General features: G+C 39.3%; 1 protein-coding gene across 1 annotated transcript in view; it reads left to right on the top strand.

Annotated features, from left to right (window-relative positions):
• Nucleotides 1–26,612, top strand: part of DNAH8 (dynein axonemal heavy chain 8) — a 139,199-nt gene that overhangs the window by 12,100 nt on the left and 100,487 nt on the right. The window contains exons 7-22 of the mRNA XM_058167819.1: nucleotides 54–200; nucleotides 596–793; nucleotides 4,988–5,064; nucleotides 5,962–6,061; nucleotides 7,677–7,796; nucleotides 9,488–9,623; nucleotides 9,721–9,908; nucleotides 10,618–10,698; nucleotides 12,946–13,062; nucleotides 13,463–13,579; nucleotides 14,857–15,001; nucleotides 17,808–17,923; nucleotides 20,027–20,133; nucleotides 21,753–21,858; nucleotides 22,832–23,012; nucleotides 25,466–25,662. Of these exons, the coding sequence (XP_058023802.1) occupies nucleotides 54–200; nucleotides 596–793; nucleotides 4,988–5,064; nucleotides 5,962–6,061; nucleotides 7,677–7,796; nucleotides 9,488–9,623; nucleotides 9,721–9,908; nucleotides 10,618–10,698; nucleotides 12,946–13,062; nucleotides 13,463–13,579; nucleotides 14,857–15,001; nucleotides 17,808–17,923; nucleotides 20,027–20,133; nucleotides 21,753–21,858; nucleotides 22,832–23,012; nucleotides 25,466–25,662 (2,133 nt within the window). The remainder of the gene's footprint in view (nucleotides 1–53; nucleotides 201–595; nucleotides 794–4,987; nucleotides 5,065–5,961; nucleotides 6,062–7,676; nucleotides 7,797–9,487; nucleotides 9,624–9,720; nucleotides 9,909–10,617; nucleotides 10,699–12,945; nucleotides 13,063–13,462; nucleotides 13,580–14,856; nucleotides 15,002–17,807; nucleotides 17,924–20,026; nucleotides 20,134–21,752; nucleotides 21,859–22,831; nucleotides 23,013–25,465; nucleotides 25,663–26,612) is intronic.

The raw sequence follows: 26,612 nt of genomic DNA, 5'->3' as shown, positions 1-26,612 counted from the left end.
ATCACATTCTGATAGTAATTGCTACATAATGTTGTTGATTTTTATCATTTTAGGACTGTATTTTTTTGTTTAAAGAATATCAGAAAAGTTTTCATAAAACAAGAAAACAAATTTTGGAAACTTCAGGGGAGAAGACATTTGAAGTATCTGAGATGTACATTTTTGGCAAATTTGAAGCTTTCTGTAAAAGGCTAGAAAAAGTAAGTACTCTTTAGAAAAAATCTCAGGCTTTTGCCTAATTTGTTCCTAATTCTCATTATGGTTTAGGATGTAACATTTCAGGTTGATATAAAGGATAACTTTGAAAAGATGGCTTAAGATAAAATATGACAATAGTTGTCAATCATAGATTCCTTAAATCAGTTCAGCTCTATACTTTGTAATTGCTGTAATTGCTGTAATTGAAAAATAAAGTTGAGAATTTTTTTCCTAGAAAAAAATATTTTAAAATTTATAGGTGTACAATATTTACAGTAATGGGTGAACTTTTTGTCTGATATTTGATGGTTTTGTGCAAGACTTTTCATTTAAGTAAAATATAATATTAAAAGAAACCATAGTTAATACTTGAAAAAAACAACCTTTCTGATTTTAGATAACAGAGATGATAACGATTGTTCAGACCTTTTCTGCACTAAATATGTCTACAATTGAAGGAATTGATATTATGGCAATTAAATTCAAAAATATCTACCAAAGTGTTCAAAAGAAGAAATATGATATCCTTGACCCACGGAAAACAGAATTTGATGTAGACTTTGCAGATTTCATGACAAAAATTGAAAATTTAGAGGTAGGTCACATAAGGATCTCAATTCAACTCGAATATGAAAATCTTTATTAATTCAGATTAGGACAGGCTATGAAGTTGTGGTTTCCTTGGTTAGCCTGATGATCTGTACTTGAACTCCCAGATTTGACAAGCTGTTTGTGTGGCTTTTCTATAAGGCTTAAAGTATTTTGCTAAGTGAATTAATTTATTTTATTTTACTTTATTTATTTATTTATTTATTTATTTATTTATTTATTTATTTATTTATTTATTATTCGTATTTGTATACCGCCCTATCTCCCGAAGGACTCAGGGCAGTTCACAGGCAAGTAAAAAACATATATATACAAATTAAGAAAACCATTAAAAAACTTATTCTAAAAGCCAAATTATTAAAAATAGTATAAATATTAAAACCAATTTAAAACCCCTATAAAATTTAAAAAACTAGTCCAGTCCTGCGCAAATGAATAGGTGTGTTTTAAGCTCGCGACGGAAGGTCCGGAGGTCTGGAAGTTGACGGAGTCCTGGGGGGAGTTCGTTCCAGAGGGTGGGGGCCCCCACAGAGAAGGCTCTTCCCCGGGGCGTCGCCAGACGACACTGCCTAGCTGACGGCACCCTGAGGAGTCCCTCTCTGTGAGAGCGCATGGGCCGGTGAGAGGTATTCGGTAGCAGTAGACGGTCCCGTAAGTAACCCGGCCCTATGCCATGGAGCGCTTTAAAGGTGGTTACTAAAACCTTGAAGCGCACCCGGAAGGCCACAGGTAGCCAGTGCAGTCTGCGCAGGATAGGTGTCATACGGGAGCCACGAGGGGCTCCCTCTATAACCCGCGCAGCCGCATTCTGAACTAACTGCAGTCTCCGGATGCCCTTCAAGGGGAGCCCCATGTAGAGAGCATTGCAGTAATCCAGGCGAGACCTCACGAGGGCGTGAGTGACCGTGCATAGGGCATCCCGGTCTAGAAAGGGGCGCAACTGGCGCACCAGGCGAACCTGGTAAAAAGCTCTCCTGGAGACGGCCGTCAAATGATCTTCAAAAGACAGCCGTTCATCCAGGAGGACGCCCAAGTTGCGCACCCTCTCCATTGGGGCCAGTGACTCGCCCCCGACAGTCAGCCGTGGACTCAGCTGACTGTACCGGGATGCCGGCATCCACAGCCACTCTGTCTTGGAGGGATTGAGCTTGAGCCTGTTTCTCCCCATCCAGACCCGTACGGCCTCCAAACACCGGGACAGCACTTCAATAGCTTCGTTGGGGTGGCCCGGTGTGGAAAAGTACAGCTGGGTGTCATCAGCGTACAGCTGGTACCTCACACCGAAGCCACTGATGAGCTCACCCAGCGGCTTCATATAGATGTTGAACAGGAGGGGCGAGAGGATCGACCCCTGCGGCACCCCACAAGTGAGGCGCCTCGGAGCCGACCTCTGCCCCCCTGTCAACACCGTCTGCGACCGATCGGAGAGATAGGAGGAGAACCACCGATAAACGGTGCCTCCCACTCCCAATCCCCCCAACCGGCGCAGCAGGATACCATGGTCGATGGTATCGAAAGCCGCTGAGAGGTCTAATAGGACCAGGGCAGAGGAACAACCCCTATCCCTGGCCCTCCAGAGATCATCCACCAACGCGACCAAAGCCGTCTCAGTGCTGTAACCGGGCCGGAAACCGGACTGGAACGGGTCTAGATAGACAGTTTCCTCCAGGTGTGAGGGAAACTGATATGCCACCATACTCTCTACAACCTTCGCCGCGAAGTGAAGGTTGGAGACCGGACGATAATTACCTAAAACAGCCGGGTCCAGGGAAGGCTTCTTGAGGAGGGGTCTCACCACCACCTCTTTCAAGGCGGCCGGGAAGACTCCCTCCACCAAAGAAGCGCTCGTAATTGCCTGGAGCCAGCCTCGTGTCACCTCCTGAGTGGCCAGCACCAACCAGGAGGGGCACGGGTCCAGTAAACACGTGGTGGCATTCAACCTACCCAACAACCTGTCCATGTCCTCGGGAGCCACAGGGTCAAACTCATCCCATAAAATGTCACCAAGACCACCCTCAGACGCCTCACCTGAGTCGCCGCAATTTTGGTCCAGACCGTCCCGAAGCTGAACGATTTTATCGTATAGATAACCGTTAAACTCCTCAGCACGTCCCTGCAACGGGTCATCCCGCTCCCCCTGGTGAAGGAGGGAACGAGTCACCCGAAACAGGGCGGCTGGGCGGTTATCTGCCGATGCAATGAGGGAGGAGGCGTAGCTACGCCTCGCTTCCCTCAATGCCACTAGGTAAGCCCTATTATAGGACTTCACTAGTGTCCGATCAGCCTCCGAACGGCTAGACCTCCAGGAACTCTCTAGGCGTCTTCTCCGGCGCTTCATCCCTCTCAGCTCCTCGGAGAACCAAGGAGCCGGTTGGGACCTGCGCCAGGTCAGAGGCCGCAAAGGCACGACACGGTCTAAGGCCCCCGCCGCGGCCCGTTCCCAGGCCGCAACAAGTTCCTCAGCCGTGCCGTGAGCCAGACTCTCAGGAAATGGCCCAAGCTCCGTCCGGAACCTCTCTGGGTCCATCAGGCGCCTGGGACGGAACCAACGTATCAGCTCCGTCTCCCTGCGGTGTTGAATGGCGGTCAGAAAGTCCAGGCGAAGGAGAGAGTGATCTGACCATGACAAAGGTTCAATGACTATTTCCTTCAAGTCCAGATCTCTCAACCACTGACCAGAGACAAAAATCAAATCCAGAGTGCCTCCCCCAATGTGAGTAGGGCCATCAACTACTTGGGTCAGGTCCAAGGCCGTCATGGAAGCCATGAACTCCCGAGCTGCTGTCGATGACGAGCCGGAAGATGGCAAGTTAAAGTCCCCCATGACTAAAAGTCTGGGGGTCTCAACTGCCACCCCAGCAAGCACCTCCATATGTATATGGCTGTCCATTTCATACCCATAACTGGGAAGCTCACAATTAGCAAGATGGTTCCTCAGATATCGAAGACCCATGCCATAAATGGCCTTAATAGTAATAAGCAATTCATTAAAACTGGCTCCGGAAGCTGATCAGTAACCAGTGCAACTTGTGTAACAGTGAAGTTACATGTGCCTCCAAAACTGTTTATATCATTGCATTCTAAACCAATTGTAGCTTTCATAAACTCTTCTAGGATAACCCCATGAAGAGCAGATTGCTGTAATCCAAATGAGAGATGACCAGAGCATGAATGACTGAGCCTTATGATCCAAAAAATGGTGCAACTGGTGTACAACATAAAGTTGTACAAAGGATTTTCTAGTCACGAATGCCACTTGCTCTTTGATCAGGAATTGTGAGTCTAGAAGACTCCAAGTTGCATATCAGTCAGTCTGGGGTAGTGCAACCCTACCTATTAAAGATGATAAACCTCTGAAACCTGAGGTAGTACACATCCATAGCCAAGGTTCAACTGTCCCACATACAGACTCTTACAGCTTCCAGGCGCCACAAAGGGCAATCATGGCATCCCTTGGATCATCTAGGATAGAGATATAGAGTTGAGTATCATTGGCATATTGATGATAGCTCAGGCGATGGTGACAGAGGTTTTCACCCAGCATAGATGTTAAAAAGGAACAGAGAGTACAAAGTCCTGCAGTATCCCATAGAGGAGCAGCCATAGGCTGGACCTCTCATGGTCTATCAACACCAACTGAGACATGGCTTTGGAGAAAAAAAACCGAACCAGTGCAAGACTGTGTCAGCCAGTCCAAATCCTCCAGTTGACCCAAAAGGATACCATGGTGGGATGCTCTCAAAAGCCACTGAGAGGTCAAGGAGGGCGAGAATGGATGCAATACCTCCATCCTGCTCTTGACAGAGATTGACAGGTGCGGCCAGTGCTGTTTCTGTTCCATAACTGGCCCGAAACCTGACTGAAAGTGCTCTAGATAGTCTGTTTCATCCAGGAACTTCTGGAGCTGCAACAATCACTTTTTCCACCACCTTCCCTAAAAGGAAGATGAGTGACTGGACAGAAGTTTCTAGGCAGGTAGAATCTGATCAAATTTCTTAAGGAAAGGTGGTATGGCCTAGAAATGGAAATTCTTGCCACCTTTATTTACTTCAAGTTGTTCTTTCCTCAAATAATGACTTTAAGTGAAAAATATATTCTTATTCTGTGGCTGTCTTCCTCTCTAGGAAGGAATGTTGATTTCTGCACTACTAATATTCGGTTTGGTTTGGTTTTCTGTTAGGTCCAAATACAGACATTTATGGGTGCTTGTTTCGTAAAAATCTTATCTTCACAGCATGCTCTCCAGCTGCTTCAGAGGTACAGCGAATATTTTAAATTAGCATTTCACTTGGGTAAAGAGTTAATTTTATGTTCATTTGAAAGATTAAAGGCAGGTGCTGTCTCTTTTCACAGTTGATCTAGCAAAGGCAGTCCCACATTATCTTGTTTCCCATTTTTTTTGTAGGTGGGTAGCACAATAGACTATATCCCTTCAGCTAGAGCGAGTTAGATAATTATTTAGCAAATTATATGTAGTAGAAAAAAACCTAATCCAATAACAAAACTTAAGTTTGTATTCTTTGGTCTTTAATGTTCTTCGGCTTCTTTTTTTCATTTCTTCTTTCTGTTTTCCTGAACCTCTGATGCTTTTTGAACTTCTGCCACAACTACTATGTACATATTTTTTAAAGAACACATAATAAAATCTACCAGATGTTAGCTGCAAAAATTGAAATAATTACCAGTACACAAAATTCTAAGTCTTTGTCTTTAAAGGTTATCTGGTTGTCCTATCTGATAGTCCTCCATAATTATGAAATGCATAGCTAACAAACTGAATAGAATTTTATTGGCCAAGTGTGATTGGACACACAAGGAATTTGTCTTGGTGCATATGCTCTCAGTGTACATAAAAGAAAAGATACGTTCATCAAGCTTCCTTTGAAAAGAACAATCTTTATTAAAGGCCCCTTATGAAATTATTATAAAAGTGGATGTTGTAATAATTGTCTTTATCAATATAATGTGATAGGACCTTTGTGGATTTTACTACGACAAATTAATTCAGTTGATCTTCTGGAAGCATAGCTTTTACTGTTCTTATAGCCTACTTTGCATCATTTGAAAATAAAAACCTTTATTTCAGTTTGATTATATTAACAGTATTTATTCTGCTATTCTATACCTTTATGTATTTGAATATGAACTCCGTAGGTTTCAGAAATTGAACATGCCATGTCTTCAGAATGAAATTGCATATACAATCGGGCGTATTCTTCAGCACTATGTTGCCGAACTTGAATCAACTAAGAAGGTATTTAGTATGTGTTTATATTGAATAGAATCTGTTCATTTGAACAAGTTTACTTGTTGGAAGAATCAGTTTTAAGTGATAATTTTGTGGAACTTACTTTAACTTCATACAGACAAATTTTAATAAGTCATGTGGAGTTGTTCACCAAAGCACCTGAGGGTAGAACAAGAAGCAATGGGTGGAAACTGGTCAAAGAAAGAAGCAACTTAGAACTAAGGAGAAATTTCCTGACAGTTAGAACAATTAATAAGTGGAACGACTTGCCTTCAGAAGTTGTGAATGCTCCAACACTGGAAATTTTTAAGAAAATGTTGGATAACCATCTGACTGAGATGGTATAGGGTTTCCTGCCTGGGCAGGGGGTTGGACTAGAAGGCCTCCAAGGTCCCTTCCGATGTTATGTTATGTTATATATACATTGATAATGTTTTATACAAGGCACATCTCATGGAAGAGAAGAAGTAATTCAATATTAATATAAATAAACAATAAAGACAAACACTTTATTAAATATGAACTGTCTGCACAATCAAATGGTAGACTTGCTTTTAAAATTGCAAACTACATTGCACATATCTTTTAAAAAGGCACTATACGGTAGTCCTCACTTAACAATGGCAATTGAGAATGGCATTTCTATTGCTAAGCAACTCAGTTATAAAGTACGTCAAATGACTGCATCACTTAATTCTGACATTTCTATTTGGCATTGTTAAGTGAATCACCATGGGTCATTAAACAAGGATGCCACATGTTGCCATTTTTGATCACCTATGGATTTCCCTGTTGCCTTTGTTTGTTGGAAGCTGGCAAAAAAAATGCAAGTGGCAATCACGTGACCTCAGAAATGTATTGATTGTAAGCAATTGGAGACCGGCTATAACTACCACTCATTCAGCACTATTGTAAGTTTGAACAGTCACTAAATGAGTGTTCATTAAACAAGGATCGCCTGTAGATGTGTTAGCTATTTGTGCATTTATTCAAAGACAAAATAATTAAAAGGATAATAATACTCTAATTTGCTTTCACAGATTTCACTTCTAGTAATGAGATCTAAAATTGTGAATGCAATAGAACAGGCAGAGAAGCCCTGAAATGTCTATAATGTACTTCATTGTGTATATTATAGATGTTAATTTCATATTGCCTACTTTGGAAATGCCAACTGGGCTGATTAGTGTTAAAAAGATTATTAATAAAAAAAACAGCTGGAAAAGAGAACAAATGTTATATACTTTCAAAGCTATTCATAATGCAGAAAGAGAGAGTTGAGGTGACTTTCCATTCTCATAGTTATTAGCAAGTAAATTAGCTCTAATATATAATGTTTCACTTGCAAGCTTGCCTTCCTCTCCTTTTTATTCCCTTACTGAAAATTATACCTGATTAGTTTGGAATAGCTAAAATGGTCTAATCCAACCTCTTCCAACCTGCTACTCTCCATTGCAGTTGGAAATTCTTGCAAATGTTCTTGCAAATATCTGTAGCACATCAAACTGTAGATGTTTGGTCTTGTATATTACATTCATTCCTATGCAGATGCTTCTGGAGTGACTTGCAACTCAAGTCTAAATGGCATTCTCATTTGACACTTGACTTTGTTATCTCATAGCTTTATCAGGCACAAAAGGATAATCCTCCCCTGGCTCGAAACATGCCACCGGTAGCAGGAAAGATACTGTGGGTGAGACAACTCTTCAGGCGTATAAGTGAGCCAATCAACTATTTTTATGTAAGTTTGTCATCACCCACCTATTGGTAAACAACAAGGCTGACACACGATTTTCAAAATATATTTTATAGTCCAGTGAGAATACTGCTTGTTATTATCTTGTTTCTTCTATCTTCTTCACAGTCTTTCCATATTAGTGCTGCTGGCTATGAATGTAGGTAAAATGATTTAGAATAGCCTGTAGAGGGCAATGTTTAATTGCTTTGAAAGCAATATCCCTGCTATCTACTGGTAGTTTCCACTCAGTTTCCAGAGAACTATATTAACCACGGTCTTTAAATTGTAGCTTCTTGAAAATGCCAATAAAATGATTTATGCATGCAGTTTTGTTTTCCTTATGTCTGCAGAGATTCACTTTTGTCAGGCATCTCTTCAGACAACCAAGCCCAGCAGATTTGATGTTTAGGACAGTGCTAGACACTTAGAAACACTGTATGATTAATGGTGGTAGTTGTTTTTGTCCAAATTATTTCTCATTAAAAATTGATTGCATGTGGAAATCAGCATTTCAGATAAGAAGAACAGCTGTTCTCACATAGATTTGGATGATTTTTCTTCTCATACTGGTGGTAATAAATTGCACGGATTATGCAACAGAATATTGCAGAATATCTTCACCCCTTAGACTTTTTTTCAGACTTTCGGCTTGCTAGGTAGCCATGTCTTCTTCGGTAGATGCAATAAAGAAGCTCCACTAAGCCAACTTGTTCTAAAATTTTACCTCCCTGATCCAACAAGCTCCCTATTTTCTACAGTTTTGTGAAAACATGTTTCAAAGCAAGAGAGGGAGGAATAATTGCGGTGTCCACTCTTGTTATCTTTAATTGTGCTGGAAAGCTGCCATCCCTCAATGCAGTTATTAGTCTTACAAAATTGGCTCTGAGTGACACCCAAGGAATTGTCTTTTCCTCTTAATATTAGTTTGGAATGAATTTCACTTCATTGTGATTCTGGCTAAGAAGAAAAAGCTTAAACTTTCCCTCCTTATTTTATGATCATGCTGAAGATGATCCTTTGCCCATACTTTCTTTTATATATTATAGATTCCACATGGAATTACACATTTCAAAGGTGCCTCATAGGCCACTGAGTCCCAACCTGCAAGGCAATAAATGAATTCAAATTAAAGCAGTCCCAAAAGATGGTTATTCTATCCCTGTTTTGCATATCTCACAATGGGAAGTGCAACCTCTTTTTCCTAGACAAATTAATGTGTGCTATACTCATTCTGGAGACCACATGCTCTCTTTAAACTAATAAAAGCAATCCAGGCTCGTGATCTGTCTCTTATTAACCAGCTTAATATTTGCATTGGGTCTTAGGTCTCAAAAGACCTGGGACAAATATAATTATTATTTTGTTTTAGTGCAAATTGGAACACCCACGCAACTTAAATTTCATTGGATTCCCTTAAATATTCCTGCAGGAAGCACTTTTACCCATTAAAAATGCTTATGTTTCTCACTGTTAGGTATTTATTTGAATTTAACTTACGAGGCTATGCGTAGAAGAAATGGTGTGAACTACTGGCATATATAAAATATTGAAAGGGTTTTTCAAATGCAAACATTGCAAGATTACAGGTAAATTTGAGAGATAGGTATTCGGAATGTACTCTTTAGTAAAAGCAGAAGTATTTAATTCACCTACATTTTAAATATGTAGCTCTTTCGTTATCATTATTTTAACAGAAAAACTCAGACATCTTGGCAAGTGTGGAAGGAAAAGCAGTTGTCCGATTATATAATAAAATTTCCTATGTATTGGTTGAGTTTGAGGTACTTTATCACACAGCATGGATGAAAGAGATTTCACAGTTAGAGTATGGTAAGCCATTTAATCTGTTGCAAACTCTGTTGAATAATACCATTATGCTGTCTCATTAGTTTGGGGAAATATCTCTAATTACAATATTTGACTTTAGCATTGCAGGTTACACTATTGGTACGTCACCCTGAAACTGGAAAGCTATTGGTAAATTTTGATCCCAAGATTTTAGAGATTGTTCGAGAAACAAAATGTATGATAAAAATGGGCCTAGAGGTACCAGAGCAGGCAAAGAGGATAGTCAAAATTGAAGGAGAAGTAAAAGGAAACAAATTATGCTTGGAGGTAGGTAAAGAAGTAGTATGTTGATTTTTCAAACAAATACTTAACTTGATTTAAAATATACATTAAGGAGACTTTATGATATGTGTTGAGCATATATTAATACAAGAGAAGAAAATAAAGACAAAAACCAAAAAGGGGCCAAGGTAATACTTCAATTGCAAATTACATTTTGCTGGGTTAGACATGTATCGCCAGGAAGGAGGAGCCATCTTATTCAACTGACATTTAATTGAGAAATGTCCATCTATAAAAAATGTCAGAATAGCTCAGCAATAATATTCATACATGAATACAGAGTTCAAAGCATGACAATTAGAAAGCTTGAAGCTTTTTAAAATACAGTAAAAAGAGGCAGATATGTCAGGATTGCTCCTGGGGAAGAGGTCATTAAACTAGTAAATAGAGTAGTTTTTCAGGTTTTCAATATTGTTGCTTTAACTTTCTCATCATTGGATATGTTCATGAATTACTTTAATGCTATTCAGAGCAGTGCAATATGATGTTGAAAATTATAAGCATTGTATCTTGACTAGTTGTTCATGAATTGACTATATATAGCTGAAGCTTGCTCCCGAAGATTATACATTTTATTTTTTAAAAAATGTGGATGTTTTTACACAGAAATCTGCCTAGGCTTTCGGAAATTCATTATATATTTTAATTTCTATTAATATTAAGTTAAATCCTGAACATTTATTTTAATTCACAGAACATTCTACACTGCTATGAAAATTTGTGCCAAGAAGTTCCAACAGTGTTTGTCAACTTGATGGGACCTAAAATGAAGAAGGTATATTAGGATATCTATCTACTGTATATACTACTAAAACTCTCATTGCCATGATTTTTAACCATGAGAAGTGAGGCAATTTTTGAACTAAGATACCTCAAATAGCCTAACTTATAGAATATGTCCAAAATCCAGCATCCTTGACCCTCAAGGAAATAAAATTTGGAAAAATTGTGGCTACTTCAGTGCTACTGGTTGCTGGTGTACTGGTGCACTGCTGCTGCTGCAATCACGTGATCTTCATTATCAACATTCTGTGACAATTTCCCAGTCAGTCTCACAATCCCTCTCTCCTTCCCCAACCCAGCAGCAGCCACTCACCTTCCTTCTCGAAAGGATATGGAAGACAAGGGAAGAGAGGGAGGAAAAGGGAAGAAGGAGGATAATGACAGTGTGACTGAAAGAGAGGAAAGGAAACAAGGGGAAGGGAGGAAGAGAGGGAAAAGGGAAGGAAGCAGAGAAGGGAGGGAGTTTCCCACAAGGAAACTAAATGGGGAAGCTGCACTAAGTTGGAAGTTTACTTGAGGAAATATCTCTGAAATGATGACCCAATGGGTAACAAATTGCTTAGTATGTATACAGATATTCATCTCTTGATTACATTATGTCTTGACAGTTGCAGTGTATTTTCTAGGATTCTGCCCTATCTCTTTTACTATGCCATTATTGGTAAAAAAGTTAAAGTTTCAATATATTGCTTTATTTTTGTACTTTATATTTGTGTGAAAATTGTTTTAAATTTTACAATGTTCATTTTGGACAAAATGTATTTATGAAAACCAGAAATCAATACCTTTTGCTATATAAACTATGTAAATAGAAGTGTCGGGAAGCAACTCGACAAAAGATTTCAGAGAGTTGTAAGAAGTGGCTGAAGAAATATTATAATAACATCTGTAAAACCATTGAAGAGAAATGGAAAAACACAGAAAATCTTCCAAAAGATCACTGAGCTCCAAAGAAGATTCCAACATCAAATTTTATACTCAAGTACTTCAATAGACAAGTAGTTGCTGATTAGAAAAAAAATTAAAAAAGTTGGAAGAAGTGTATTTAAATTCTGTACAGTTGAAATATCAACATCCAAGATACTCTCTATTTGCAAGCACCTCTAGTTTTACTTTTAGTGTGTGGGGTTGTTTGTATGTGTTTGAAGTTTGAAACAGGGCAGAAACCATGGTCAATGGTATCTAAAGCCACTGAAAGGTCAAGGAGAGCAAGAATGGATGCACAACCCTTATCCGAGAGATCATCTGAAAGCATGACCAACGCTATCACTATCCCATATTCAGGCCTCACTACTAAGGGAAAGGAATCTAGATAATCTGCTTCATCTAGGGTCCTCCAAACCTGTACACAATCACCTTCTCTATTATCTCCCCACCCCAAAAGAGAGGTTAGATATTGGATTAAATTGTTCATTATATTGGGGTCCAGCAATGGTTTCTTGAAGAGAGGATATACTAGCAACTCCTTAAGAGGCAGAGGACTGAATCCCTCATCCAAGGAGGAATTCACCACTATCAGAACCCACCCAGATGATACCTTCTTCCCAGCAACTTTAATGAGGCAGACGGCCATGGATATAAAGAGCAGGTGGCTGAGCTTAGAGTCCCAACGTTCCTGTCCACTTTCTCAGGTGCAACTTGTTCAAACTGTTTCCAGAAAATAGGGCAAGATTTCCATGGATCTTACAACAAGGCCAACATCCAGCTGAAAATGAATTTGAGTGATTTATCCAACAGGAGTTGAGCACTGTCTTCCACATAGCCCTACAAGGGGCTCTCAACATCCCCTCTACCCAAAAATATAGTCTTGAGTATGGACCGCAGGATGGCTATCTGTAGACACAATAAGGGTGAAGAACTATTATCACTTTGCCACCTTTACCACCACAAAGTAGGCCTTAATAGCAGTTCTAACCTGTGTATGTTAAGTTCATCCCTTGTTGTGCATAAGCACTGCTCTAGATGTCTTTTGTTTCATTTCATCTCCTTCAGTTCCTTCGTCCATGGTGAAAGTTGGGATTCATGAGAAGGGAGAGGTTGCATAGGTTCAATGAAGGCCTTGGTAACCCTCCTGTTCTAGATGGTATCCAAGGCCTCAGTTGGACTGTGACAAACCGACAGGCATATCACCAGCTCCCTCTGAAATTCATCTGGATCTATCAGTGAGGGTGTTTAGTGCAGAGATGCTAAAAATTTACTATAGTCTTAATAATTATTTTTCCCCTTCTCCTTTTACTAGGTGGAATCTGTACTGAGGCAAGGGCTTACTGTTTTAACTTGGTCTTCTCTGACATTAAATAGCTTCTTTCAAGACGTTGATGAAGTTATGAAAATGTTTAATCAACTTTTGAAAAAGGTATGTTTAGTGGTATCAAGGATTGGATTTGGGGCCCCAAGAATGCAAAGCATGCATTCTGTTGCTGAATGTTGGCTCTATAGCTTAATTTAAATTCAGATTTGCAAAGTGTCATAAGACCGAAAGAACTGTACACTTAATTTACTGTATTGTTATTTAATACAATTAAGTTACAGTCTTATTGAAGGATTGGAGCATAGACTAATCTTTTATGTTGTATGGATTTGAATCACAGCTTTTTAATTTTAACCTTATTTTAACTTAATCTAATTGATTAATCATAGTATATGCTTTTCTAGTGGGGCTTCACGACCCCAAATTTATGTTTTTTAAAAATTTCAAGCGAAGTATTTGTATAAGCCTAACAAGGAATCGATTAACAATCTTTTCTTTAATACAGATTAATGACTTGTGTGAAATGCAGATTGACTTAACACTGAAGGACATATCAAATACTCTGCTGCTGATACTACCTGAAAGTGCAACAAAAGTGGAGGACTTACTGGCACGCAATGAGGTAACTAAGGTTTTTAGCCACACTTCTGTTGGTGAGCATATGTGCACATATTCATAATGTTGGCTCCATAAAGAACAATTTTAGACATTTAGCTATGAGAATTTTTAAATATTTCTTTAGAATTCTAAAGATTTCTATTTTTCATACTTCTCCACAAGATGGCAAGCATCTATATACCAGCATGTTTGTCTTTTAGGTATATTGATTTGCTTGAAATTTATATTTTCTAGATGTATGTAAACTTCAGTCATCTCTGTTGATGAAAGACCAAGGCTTTAAAATGCTGAATAAGTGCAGAAATGTACTTTGTAGGATATTCATTTCACCTACTGTGATTATGCATTCAGTCTTAAAGAACCTGCTTCAACTTGTTACTAGCAGTTCCTCTGAATTTACCACACAGTTCTAATTATTATTATTTATTTCAAGTACATAACTGCTATTCATGTTTTGAAAACCTTATATTCCAAATAGCAGAAAATAATTGTACTAGTAAATATAAAATCATTGATGCTTCATCCACAAAAGTGATCTAGGTAAGTTGAAGAGTTTCAGTATCTGACTATATCTGTAGAAGTAATGCATGACTTAGTATAAGTACATGTAATAAATAATTAATAATGTCATCATTATTTAATGTTCGTATTTCACTCCCATAGTAGAAGACTGGTTGTGCCTTAGTTATCTCCCATTTGGGATTGGATGTAACTAAGTTATATACTCTACATTGAGTTGCTCTTGAAAGCCACTAGCTGGTTCTGAATACAGCAGCTCAAATAATTATGGGCTTTCCTTTGTTCGCTCATGTAACTTATCTATTTCAAGAGCTGCACTTGGCTTCCATGTTCACTGAATGTCACCTATAGAGCCCTTCAGAGAACAAGGTCAAGATATCTCACAGACTGACTTATCCCAATAGTTTCTACCTGCCCAGTTAGATGAGGAAGAATGGCTACCCTCTAGGCCCATGAATGTCATCTACAATGGCAATTTATTCTGGAATAGCATCTCACCGAATGCTTATCACATTTGGAATTCAGAAAGTCAATCATATCTGGCTTTGAGGGAGATTTTTCCTGCATATGAATACTGATTATATCAGTTGTTTTTCTTCCCCAACATAGGTTATCTACGTTAATGTTGCTGAGAAGGACGACTTGGAGCTTGGTTGTTTTAATCTTGTTTATGTGCATAAAGACTTTAAGTTGTCCAGTCAATGATAAAACTACATAAAAGTCTAGTAAAATAAATAAAATGCTGTGATTGTATTTAAATAGGTACACACAAAGGAATGGGCTGAAATATTAAACAATAAAAGTAGACATATAGAAGATGCTGTACAAGAACTCATATCAATATTTGAGCACATTTATGAAGTTAAACATGTTAAAAAGCCGATACCCAAAAAATTTCACTCACCAGGTATTTATTTATTTATGGTTTACTTTAAGAATTTAACTATCATCATTAAGACTTTTTCTATTTATTTATAGTGATTTTAATAATTGATAGTATTTCCCTGTAATTCTAATTTTGGAAGCATAACAAGGAATACACTTTTTATTATACATCATTAAAACAAGAGGTTTTGCTGCCTGGAAATATATTAATTCTAGCTTGTATTTAATAGAAGCTTAATTGTTTATCTGGCAGTATACTCAGATAAGAAATCCTGGGATGCTGCAGGAATGTGGGAGGGAGGCTTTGAAAGGGGACTGCTGCAGCACTGTGTGAGCACAGGGGTGGGAGAGAGTGGTGCTGTGTGAGTGCAGAAAGCCCATGGAATGGAGGGCGCAGCGCTGCATAAGCACAGGAGCACCAGGAGATAGAGGGTGCAGTGTGAGGTGCAAGCGCGGGTAAGCCGGGGAGACCCGCGCAGCTGCATTCTGGACTAACTGAAGCCTCCGGGTGCACCTCAAGGGGAGCCCCATGTAGAGAGCATTACAATAATCCAAGCGAGAGGTAATGAGTGCATGAGTGACTGTGCACAAGGCATCCCGATCAAGGAAGGGGCGCAACTGCCGAACCAGGCGAACCTGGTGGAAGGCCCTCCTGGAGACGGCCGTCAAATGATCTTCAAACGACAGCCGATCATCCAGGAGGACACCTAAGTTGCGCACTCTATCCTTTGGGGCCAATAACTCGCCTCCAATCTGGGCGTCGGCATCCACAGCCACTCCGTCTTGGAAGGATTAAGCTTGAGCCTTTTCTCCCCATCCAGACCCGTACGGCCTCCAAACACCGGGACAGCACTTCAACAGCTTCATTGGGGTGGCCCGGGGTGGAAAAATACAGCTGAGTATCATCAGCGTACAGCTGGTATCTCACCCCAAAGCCACTGATGATCTCACCCAACGGCTTCATATACATGTTGAACAGAAGGGGCGAGAGGATCGACCCCTGGGGCACCCCACAAGTGAGGCACCTCGCGGCCGACCTCTGCCCCTCTGTCAACACCGTCTGCGACCGGTCGGAGAGATAGGAGGAGAACCATCGATACATGGTGCCTCCCACTCCCAATCCCCCCAACCGGCGCAGCAAGATACCATGGTCGATTGTATCAAAAGCCGCTGAGAGGTCTAATAGGACCAGGGCAGAGGAATAACCCCTGTCCCTGGCCCTCCAGAGATCATCCACCAACGCGACCAAAGCTGTCTCTGTGCTGTATCCGGGTCGGAAGCCGGACTGGAATGGGTCTAGATAGACAGCTTCATCCAGGTATTAGGGTAGCTGCTGCACCACAGCACTCTCTACAACCTTCGCAACTTTTCTGACTTGCAACTTTTCTGGCTGGCTTCCCCATTGGTTTTTCTTGTGGGGAACTTGCAGACAAAGTCACAAATGGCAATCATGTGACCACCACTCCCTGCAATGTTGTAAATGTGAATTGGACATCCAGTATGCAGTGATGGCCAGAACCTCAAGGATTGATCATATGTTCCAAAGGAGGGAAAGGTGTACTTTCAGAATCTATAAGATTCTGTAAATGTAACCTTATAATAAAGTAGAGCTAGTAGTTCTAGTTAAGTTTCTTAACTGGACTACCTCGCAAGGCTGACATCAACCTTGTAAGTCTGAAAATAGAGCTCAAGTAAAAAGAGCACAAGTGGCACATAGTTATGGAAAATCATGATATCTTTCTGGACTACTTATGGCAATTAAGATGGGATGAATAATATTCTGGTGTTCTCTGACTAGTGTTGGCAGGCAGTGGATGGGAGAAATTGAGCTAGAACACTCTGAAATTCAGGGTGGATCATGGTCAATGCTCCCATCTCTTGTTTAATATTTGCCTGAGGTTAACAGGTGAGGACATTCAATAATTTTGAATCAGGTTATCATCAATGTATCAAAGACACCAGGTATTCATCTTAACCCCAGTCTGACAAGGTGAATTGTAGACCAGGGGTGTCAAACTTGATTTCATTGAGGGCTGCATCAGGGTTGTGTTTGACCTCCGGGGGCGGGGGAGCAGAGTGGGCATGGCCAAGGTGGGCATGGCCAGCTCAATGTCACTTGTGTCGGAGGCATCTGTGGTGGCCCGAGAGCTCTCCCAGCTCCATTTTTGACTGCAACAGACTCCTGCAACCCTCTGCCAGTGAAAACGGAGCTCAGGAAGCCACCCTCATGAGCTCCATTTTCATTGGCAGAGGGACTGGAGCCAGTCCTCTTGTTCTTTCCAGGCCAAATCTAAGCACCCTGTAGGCCAGATCCAGCCCGCAGGCCTTGAATTTGACACCCCTGGTCTACAGGCTGTGCTGGTCCCAATTAAGAGGAATAGACTATCATCCAAAAGCTGGTTTTTATGTTATATTATTGGATACAAAGTTGCGTAAAAAGTTTTTTTAAAAAAACTATAATAATATAATACTAGTTATTATATTTATAAGCTATGTGTCTAAGTCATCAAGTGGAGGAATAAATTCATTTGGGTTTTCCTTTCTTAGGCATAGAATCAATTATTCCTCTCATATTGCTGCCTCAGTTTTATGTTTTGCTTAACATTTACATCAGCGCTCATGTCAAAGACTCAAATAATATCACCAATAAATCTGAATTGTCACTTAACTGACTACCAATCGGAGCAATATGTATAGAGCTTTACCTGTTTAGGATTCTGTGGAAACCTTAGATTGAATGTGTAAATGGAGGCAAAATTTCCCACAATATTTACCATATGAACATGGGTGTTGATTGAATGAATTCATTTCTCTTTTATTTGCAATAGAAGGAAAACATGTAGCATTTGGAGGTGGAGAAGAAGAGAGAGTCTCTTCAGGGTCTTCAATTATGATTAGTAGTGAAGAAGCTGAGGACAGTGAAAAAGAGGATGAGTTTAAAAAGGTATTTCATTACCTATTGAACTACTGAAATAATGGAAAGAATTTAAAAACAATTGCACTATTTATTAGGATAAATGCTGGATGTCCTTCTAATTTTCCAAGATGATATTTCATTCTGCGAAATTGCTTTAATTGAACAAAATTATAGACAAATTTAATGCAGCATTATCTTGTTGGTACAGTATGATTTAAAATAGAAAAGTGGCAAAGAGGAGAGGTGCTGAAACCATCTCCTCTTTCACTTTTGCTAGAAACTTTTCATCCAATTTTCACTTGGTGGGACTTAATTCTGGACTTTATGGCACTCAGCCATGGATGTTTCCCTTCTCCCCCCCCCCCGGACTCCGGACTCTAATTTTAGGCTCTGGAGCTGGGATGGGGGCCATAGGCGGTTCGGGGCTGCCATACCAGGACTGCCGTAAGACCTGGCGAGGGCTTTTGGACGGCTTTTGATTGCTGCCCAGGACCAACCTTATCCTGGCTAACCAGGATGGGACTATTTTATTTATTTATTTATTATTATTATTTTTTTATTTACATTTATATCCCGCCCTTCTCCGAAGACTCAGGGCGGCTTACAATGTATAAGGTAATAGTCTCATTCTATTTGTATATTTACAAAGTCAACTTATTGCCCCCCCAACAATCTGGGTCCTCATTTTACCTACCTTATAAAGGATGGAAGGCTGAGTCAACCTCGGGCCGGGCTTGAACCTGCAGTAATTGCAGGCTACTGTGTTCTAATAACAGGCTTTGCCAGCCTGAGCTATTACGGCCTTTTTATTTATTTATATATTTTTATATATTTATTTATTTAATTGGATTTTTATACCGCTCTTCTCCCGAGGGACTCAGGGTGGTTTACAGCCAGGTAAAATAGAACAAGAATAAATACAAGATAAAAATCAAATTTAAAAAACTTATTAAATTGGCCCAAATTAAAATATCATTAAAACAGTAAAACCCCAATTTAAAACTAAAATCCTACGCCAGGACTAGCCTTTATCCTGGACCCCTCCCCCCACACCCCCTTCTTTGCTGGGAGTGAGGTGTTTTGAGGGGGAGAGAATGTTGGCAGCGGCAACCTTTTCATCTGCCTGAAGGGGGAGTTTCCATGACGGAGCGACCATCTTGTCTTCATCATATGTGGGCCTTATGTCACCGGCTACAAATATGACTGCTATACCATCGATATTGGTTCGGGATGAACTCATTCATGTGCCAAATCAGCTTGATCTGCTTGATCTAAGATATGAGATATTCTCCATTAGAACTCCATCACCTGCGAGGTTCCTCTGCCTTGTAGAAATGGCCCTCTACATTATCGGGGGCCTATCTCAATGACGGGTTTTGGGACTCAGAGAGATGGCATGCGTCAAGAAAGAATCTTTGGGGGTTTTTAGATAAAAGGTTTTTAAGGGGAGGGAGGGCAAAGGCGGGTGTTGGGGGCGCGGATCTTATGGGCATTTCGGAGACCTGGTTGGGCACTGAAGGGGGGGTTCTCCTTATAGATATGTGCCCACCAGGTTTCCGAGCATTTCATCAGCCGAGGGCCCAAGGTAGGGGTGGGGGGGTGGCGGTTGTTATTAGGAGAGTCTAGAGCCGAGGGAGACCACTGTACCTCAGCTAGCTGGCTGTGAATCCCTTTACGTGAAGTGGGGTCGTAGGATGCAGGTGGGCTTGTTGATCACGTACCTGGCTCCTTTATTATTATTATTATTATTATTATTATTATTATTATTATTATTATTATTATTATTATTATTATTATTATTTATTATTATTATTATTATTAAAGTATATGTCTGCTCCTTCCTGCCAATACCTTCTAAGTAATCACTTAGATCCATACTTAGTACCTAGCTGTGCTTTCATTCCATTATTAAAACCAGCCTTTGTCAGTTTGGTGAGCTCTGAATCAGATCTCATTTGCCTTACATGAGATTTTCTTGTGGCCCATTTAGCTGAAAATAGGAATGTTGTTTTCAGCAGGAAATTCAGTATCATTAACCTTCACAGGCTATGCCAGAGGAAGTAAATTGCTGAATGGTTTTTGAACAGCTATGTAGTTGATATGAATCTAAACTACTGCTTTTAATTGCAGGAATGCAAAGAGGTAATTGCATATTTTAGCCATCAGTTGCTGGATAGCCTGCAGAAAACTACACGATTATCCTTAGATGCTCTTAAAAGAAGAGTATTTGTTTCAAGGTAAGTGATATAAGTGAAAATTAGTTTTTTCCCACCTGCCCTGATATCCTTGGCAGTTTTGTCAAGCAGACAACAGAAAGGAACAAATGAGAAAATTCCAGCTGAATGCTTTCTTAACAACAAATAAATTTTTCAATAGCAAGAAATAAACAAATCCCTAAATTCCTAACTTCACCTGCCATTCCTTGATCGTTTGCCTTTTAACCATTAGAATAGAATAGAATAGAATAGAATAGAATAGAATAGAATAGAATAGAATAGAATAGAATAGAATAGAATAGAATAGAATAGAATAGAATTTATTGGCCAAGGTGATTGGACACACAAGAATTTGTCTTGGTGCATATGCTCTCAGTGTACATAAAAGAAAAAATACCTTCATCAAGGTACAACATTTACAACACAAATGATGGTCATAGGGTACATTTTAACCCTTAATGATAGCAACAAAAAGTTACAGTGATACAGTCATAAGTGGAAAGAGATTGGTGATGGAAACGATGAGAAGATTAATAGTAGTGTAGATTAGTAAATAGTTTGACAGTGTTGAGGGAATTATTTGTTTAGCAGAGTGATGGCCTTTGGGAAAAAACTGTTCTTGTGTCTAGTTGTTCTGGTGTGCAGTGCTCTATAGTGTCGTTTTGATGGAAGGAGTTGAAACAGTTTATATCCAGGATGTGAGGGATCTGTAAATATTTTCACGGCCCTCTTCTTGATTTGTACAGTATACAGGTCCTCAATGGAAGGCAGTTTGGTAGCAATTATTTTTTTCTGCAGTTCTAATTATCCTCTGAAGTCTGTGTCTTTCTTGTTGGGTTGCAGAACCAAACCAGACAGTTATAGAGGTGCAAATGACAGACTCAATAATTCCTCTGTAGAACTGGATCAGCAGCTCCTTGGGCAGTTTGAGCTTTCTGAGTTGGCACAGAAAGAACAGTCTTTGTTGTCCTTTTTTCATGATGTTTTTGATGTTAACTGTCCATTTTAGATCTTGCAATATGATAGAACCTAGAAATTTGAAGGTTTCTACTGTTGATACTGTGTTGTCAAGTATTGTGAGAGGTGGAAGTATGGAAGGGTTTCTCCTAAAGTCTACCACCATTTCTACAGTTTTGAGTCTGTTCAGTTCCAGATTGTTTCGGTTGCACCACAAGGCTAGTTGTTCAACCTCATGTCTATATGTGGATTCGTCATTGTCTCGAATGAGACCAATCACTGTTGTGTCATCTGCGAACTTCAGTAGTTTAACAGATGGATCGTTGGAGATGCAGTCATTGGTATACAGAGAGAAGAGAAGTGGGGAGAGCACACAGCCTTAGGGGCCCCCTGTGCTAATTGTACAGGTATCTGATGTGATCCTGCTTAGCTTCACCTGCTGCTTCCTGTTTGCTTCCTGTGCTGGACATAGGGATATAGAAATATTATTTGTTATTAAACGAATTGTTGTTAGTTAGTTATTAAACATAAAATAAGTTTTAATCAATGGCCTTAGCCATGGGAATTGTGAGTGCCATTATGATCTAACGGAACGGATTCCTCTGAGGAGCCCATGATAGCCCTTTCTCCCTGAATTCTTGTGTTTAATATAATAAATGATTTAATCTTCATTTCTTGTTCAGCTCTAGCAACTTTGGACGGCTGCCTTATTTAACTCAGACAACAGTCAAACCTGAAGATGTTGTTACTTTTCTGAAAGCTGAAGTGCATTTAGCTATTCCTCATGTGGTGAGTGGTTTTGTTATATGTGATTTTTGCAATCACAGAGTAATCCATAATCTGTGAATTTCCTCTGACCATGTCAACACATGCAGTGCTACTCAACATGGTTAATAAAAGCTTGGATGATGCAATAAACAATATGCAGATGGATGTGAAATATTTAGGAAGAGATAAGAAGCTGGGAAGGCTGATCTGATAACAAAAATGAATTAAAAGAATAAAATGTATATAAATAGAACGTAGTGCTAAATACACAAATATCAATTAAAAATATCAATTTCATGCATGCTGTGGAAGAAGATTATGTCCATGAAAGCTCATATTGTACAAATTTGCTTTAAGGTGCTTCAGGATTTGTTTTCAGCTCTTGTCAAAGTCAGTTCATTGAAATACAAATGTAGCAAAAGCTCCAGGCACAACGAACCTACAAAGAAATGGATGACATTCGGTTTCCTAATTTCTAGAATTAAAATTGTATGACATGTATATTAGCGTAAGATTAGAATAAAATTAAAGACTGTCTATTAGAGTAAGTGAAGTGTTTCATATTATTGCATCATTTAATAATGTTGGAAATTCTGGATCACAAGAAGGAAGCTATAATAGAAGTTCCGTTTCAGTCCAGCGCTGTCTTTATTTCTGCAAGAGGAAGGGCAGATGTAGAGAGAAACTGCGCCATCAGCTCTCATCTGCAAAAATCTGCTCACTAGCTCAAACCCTGCATATTAGTAGTGTGATTGATCCTAGCACACTTAAGATTTTGGTTCTTTCTCTGAAATCTGGAAAAATTGCAGCTTTTATGTTCCATTTGATAGAAGAAAACCTGCCACTTCATTTGAATGTACAGAGGTAATATTTCGTAATTTATACATACTGCATTGAAACACATAATTTTGCACCAGTGAGCTGGTGACTGATGCTGATAACCAATCCACCATATGTGTTACTTGAAAAATAGCTTTTCCCCCTTTATTTTCAGGTGATGGTGCCCAGTTTGGATGATATCCAGCAAGCCCTCAACCGTATGATTCAGTTGACCTTGGATGTAAGCCGTGGTGTGGCTCACTGGGGACAGCATCACTTGTTAAAATCCAATAACCAGGGGGAAAGCAATGTTCCTGCATCACCTAGCATATTAGGGAAACAAAAAAAAGAAGAAAGTAAGATCACTGATTCTCTTTTTTCCTCCTTTAAAAATATTGTTTCTAAAATTTTAGCCTTATTTTAACTACCCAGAAGAGAGTCACAGTGGAATTTTAAACATTCTTATTGAGATGTAAATCCCTATATACTGGATGGAGTTTGCTTTCTTAAATAGGTATATAGCAATAGCACTTAGACTTATATACCGCTTTAAAATGCTTTACAGCCCTAAGTGATTTAAAGAGTCTGCATATTGACCCCAACAATTTGGATCCTCATTTTACCCACCTCGGAAGGATGGAAGTCTGAGTCAACCTTGAGCCTGGTATGATTTGAACTGCCAAATTGCAGATAGTCAGCAGTCAGCAGAAGTAGCCTGCAGTACTGCATTCTAACCACTGCACCACCATATAGAGTCGAACTCAGTGGTGGAATGCTGTCCGTTTAACAACCAGTTTAGTGAGTACGTACTTTGTGCACGCATGAGCGCTTCGTGCACGCATATGTCTAAGGCAGTTGTGCTTGCACTGAAAATGGAGCATTTAGAAGTTCAGCTGCTCACCTTCCAAGTCAGCAACGGTAAATAAAACAGTGAGGAGGGTGAATCAGCTGTGCTGCACAATTGAAATGAGCTACAAAGCAGGAAATAAAGGACAGGATAGAGTAGGGGCAGGTGGGCAGGGCCAACTGATCGTCAGCGCTACCTGTTCGCCCAAACTGGTCTGAACCGGCTGAATACTACCTCTGGTCAAACTGCATTTTATCTCTATTATGATAAATCATGAAAGCATAATAGAAATGAGTTTTATTTAACTAAATGAGTTTGTTGAGGACCATTAACTTATTGCCTTTAAAAAGAGACTGGATAAGCTGCTTAGAGTTTCCTACAACTGTTAGACAGATAGCAAATAAATATAATAATAAATAAATAAAATACAGGTGTGGATATCATTGTTCTTGAAGTTTCAGAATTAGCTGTACATTGGATGTACCTTGTCCTGAACATGGAGGGGAAGGAATCTCCATCTCCTATTTAATAAAGAAAATGCTTTTCTTTATGTGCATTTTTAAGAATGTTTCATTAGTACTGAAACACTTTTCTGATTAATATTTTATTTGAATGAAAAACATTATAGTATTCTAATATCATAATATTACTGTATTAACATATGCCTTATGGTTTTATACAAATATAGCACTGTAAGAATAATCATTTTAAATAATGAAAACCCCTTTTTGACTGGTATTTTCATTTTAAACATTAAGGACAGTGTGTGCTTGTGTGTGTATCACTATCCCTGTCTTTCAGTTTAAATATCCTACCCAGAGAAGCAGCTTAATATTCACTAAATATTGTTTAAAAATAAAGGAACCGTGATAGGTTCTGCTTCCTAGTATGAGATATAAGACCCAAATATTTTAATCCTCACAATTCATGAACAAGTCTGGTTCACAAAATCAAAGGTTTATTGGAGATAAAATGAAGAAAAATAAAAAGCAGTTGCAAGCATGGCCTTTCCCATAGACCCTTCCCAAATGGATTGAGTTCAAAGAACACAAAAAGCAGTTTTCAAGCTATACGTTTTATACTCCTACACAATGCACGCCTCGCCTAAAAAGCCCTCCCAACTCCCTTTTATTCTCTTAAGTCAGTCTCCAAGTTGTTTTACACTTTAAAGGGTCATCTTGACATTTCCCACCTAACCAACTATCTTGTCATGTTTACTTTTAATTTTCACCTTGAGCGGATGTTCCTTTCTTACTGATAGTGGTCTTGCCCAAAGCGTAGGTTCCTGTCTCCAAGGGAGCTTTTAGCAAGTCATTACACATTGTCTCTACTGATTACAATTTGTGGTCTTACAGTTCTATGATGTTCTGTACAGTAAACGAACAGTTTACTGTTGCAAACTGTTACAGTTTGCAACAGTAAGAACATCATAGCTTTTTAATACATTTTACACTTTTATAAAAGAGTAACTTATTATTCATTTCCTTCACTAGCACTCACCAACCATTTTAATTCTTCCCATTTAAAAATATCAAAACATTGCACTAGACATGTTCAACTATGGAAACTTCTTTTACCGTTTTGGAGTAAATTTTAGTTAGCAGAGAGGATATAGGAATGAATAGATGAATCTCATCAAGCCAATTAAGGAGATTCTTCTACTGCAGTATTTTGCTGATTTCCTGACTGTGACCAATGAAGCTAAAATTGTATAAAACAAATATATGTTTATGTTTTATATTTTTATTCTTGTGGTTTTGTTTTGTTTTTTATCAAAATGTGATGTGAATGTACCATACTACAAATAAATAAATTCTATTGCAGTCAAGAAAATATAAATTTTCTTGAAGAAGATATACATAATTAACATAGTTGCTGATTTTTTAAATGTATACCTATATATCTATATCATCTAGGTAAAGTAATGTGAAATATTTATGTGGTACCTTATATTTCTTTCAGAAACACTGGAGGAGCAATTTCCTGCTAGAAAGTTGAGAAATTTTTATCCTGGTGTGGCAGAACATAAGGATATATCCAAATTAGTTGTGCTTCTGTCCTCAGCAGTAAACTCTGTAAGGAAAGCTGCAAGTGAAGCATTGCAAGACTTTCAAAAGTATAAAGCCCTGTGGACAGAAGATAGGGATGCTAAAGTTCAGGTAACATCCACCTTGGAATCTTTGCTATGATTTGAAAGTTCTGTAAAAGATGAATAACATAGTTCAGTTTAAGGAAAATGCAAAGCAGTTGCAAACCAGCATTTTCAGCCTTAGCAGTAAGCTTGCTATCCAATAATACCAACAGCACTTAGATTTATATACAGCTTCACAGTGCCTTACAGCCCACTCTAAGCGGTTTACAGAGTCAGAGTATTGCCCCCAACAATCTGGGTCCTTATTTTACCCACCTCAGAAGGATGGAAGGCTGAGTCAACCTTGAGCCTGGTGAACTTCGAACTGCCAAATTGCAGGCAGCCAGAAGTCAGCAGAAGTAGTCTGCAGTACTGCCTTCTAACCACTGCATAACCACGGCTCATGTGGTCCCACGGTAATGGTGTGTTATACTAAAGGAATTACAAATGTTTGAGGCCTACTTAGAATCAGTTCTCAACAAATTGACATAATTCATTCAGTCATTCATTAAGGATGTACCTCTCCCAGTGTTGTTTTTCCATCTTTTTAAAAGCCAGATTTGTCATTTATTTGACATCCGATGCACTAGGGAAGAAGGGAAGGGTAGAACATTTTTGATGCAACTAATGGGAAAGATAATCAGTTATTGAGTAACAATAATACTGTTTCCTCTAGTCTCATAAGGATTCTGAGATGGGGGCAGGTATCAACCCTCTTAAGGTGTTTTTGTATATAGCAGTTATCTCTTTCTAACATTCAGAATCCCTAATAAAGTCAAAGAACCAGCTTTGCCAACTGATGTAAGGTTGCACTGTATTATAGTACAGAGCGGTTTGGATGAACCGGTAGCTCCGATAATCAGCTGGGAGTGAACCAGTTCACCCCGATGTTCAGATGGGCCCACCCGCCTGCCCACACTATTTTCCAACCTTTATCTTCTCAGCTGATTCGTGCGGTAGAGCAGATTACCACGCGAA

Source organism: Ahaetulla prasina, chromosome 1 (assembly GCF_028640845.1).
Source record: "Ahaetulla prasina isolate Xishuangbanna chromosome 1, ASM2864084v1, whole genome shotgun sequence".
Classification (NCBI taxonomy): domain Eukaryota; kingdom Metazoa; phylum Chordata; class Lepidosauria; order Squamata; family Colubridae; genus Ahaetulla; species Ahaetulla prasina.
Note: the sequence above shows the minus strand (reverse complement) of the source record. Positions and strands in the feature narration are given on the sequence as shown.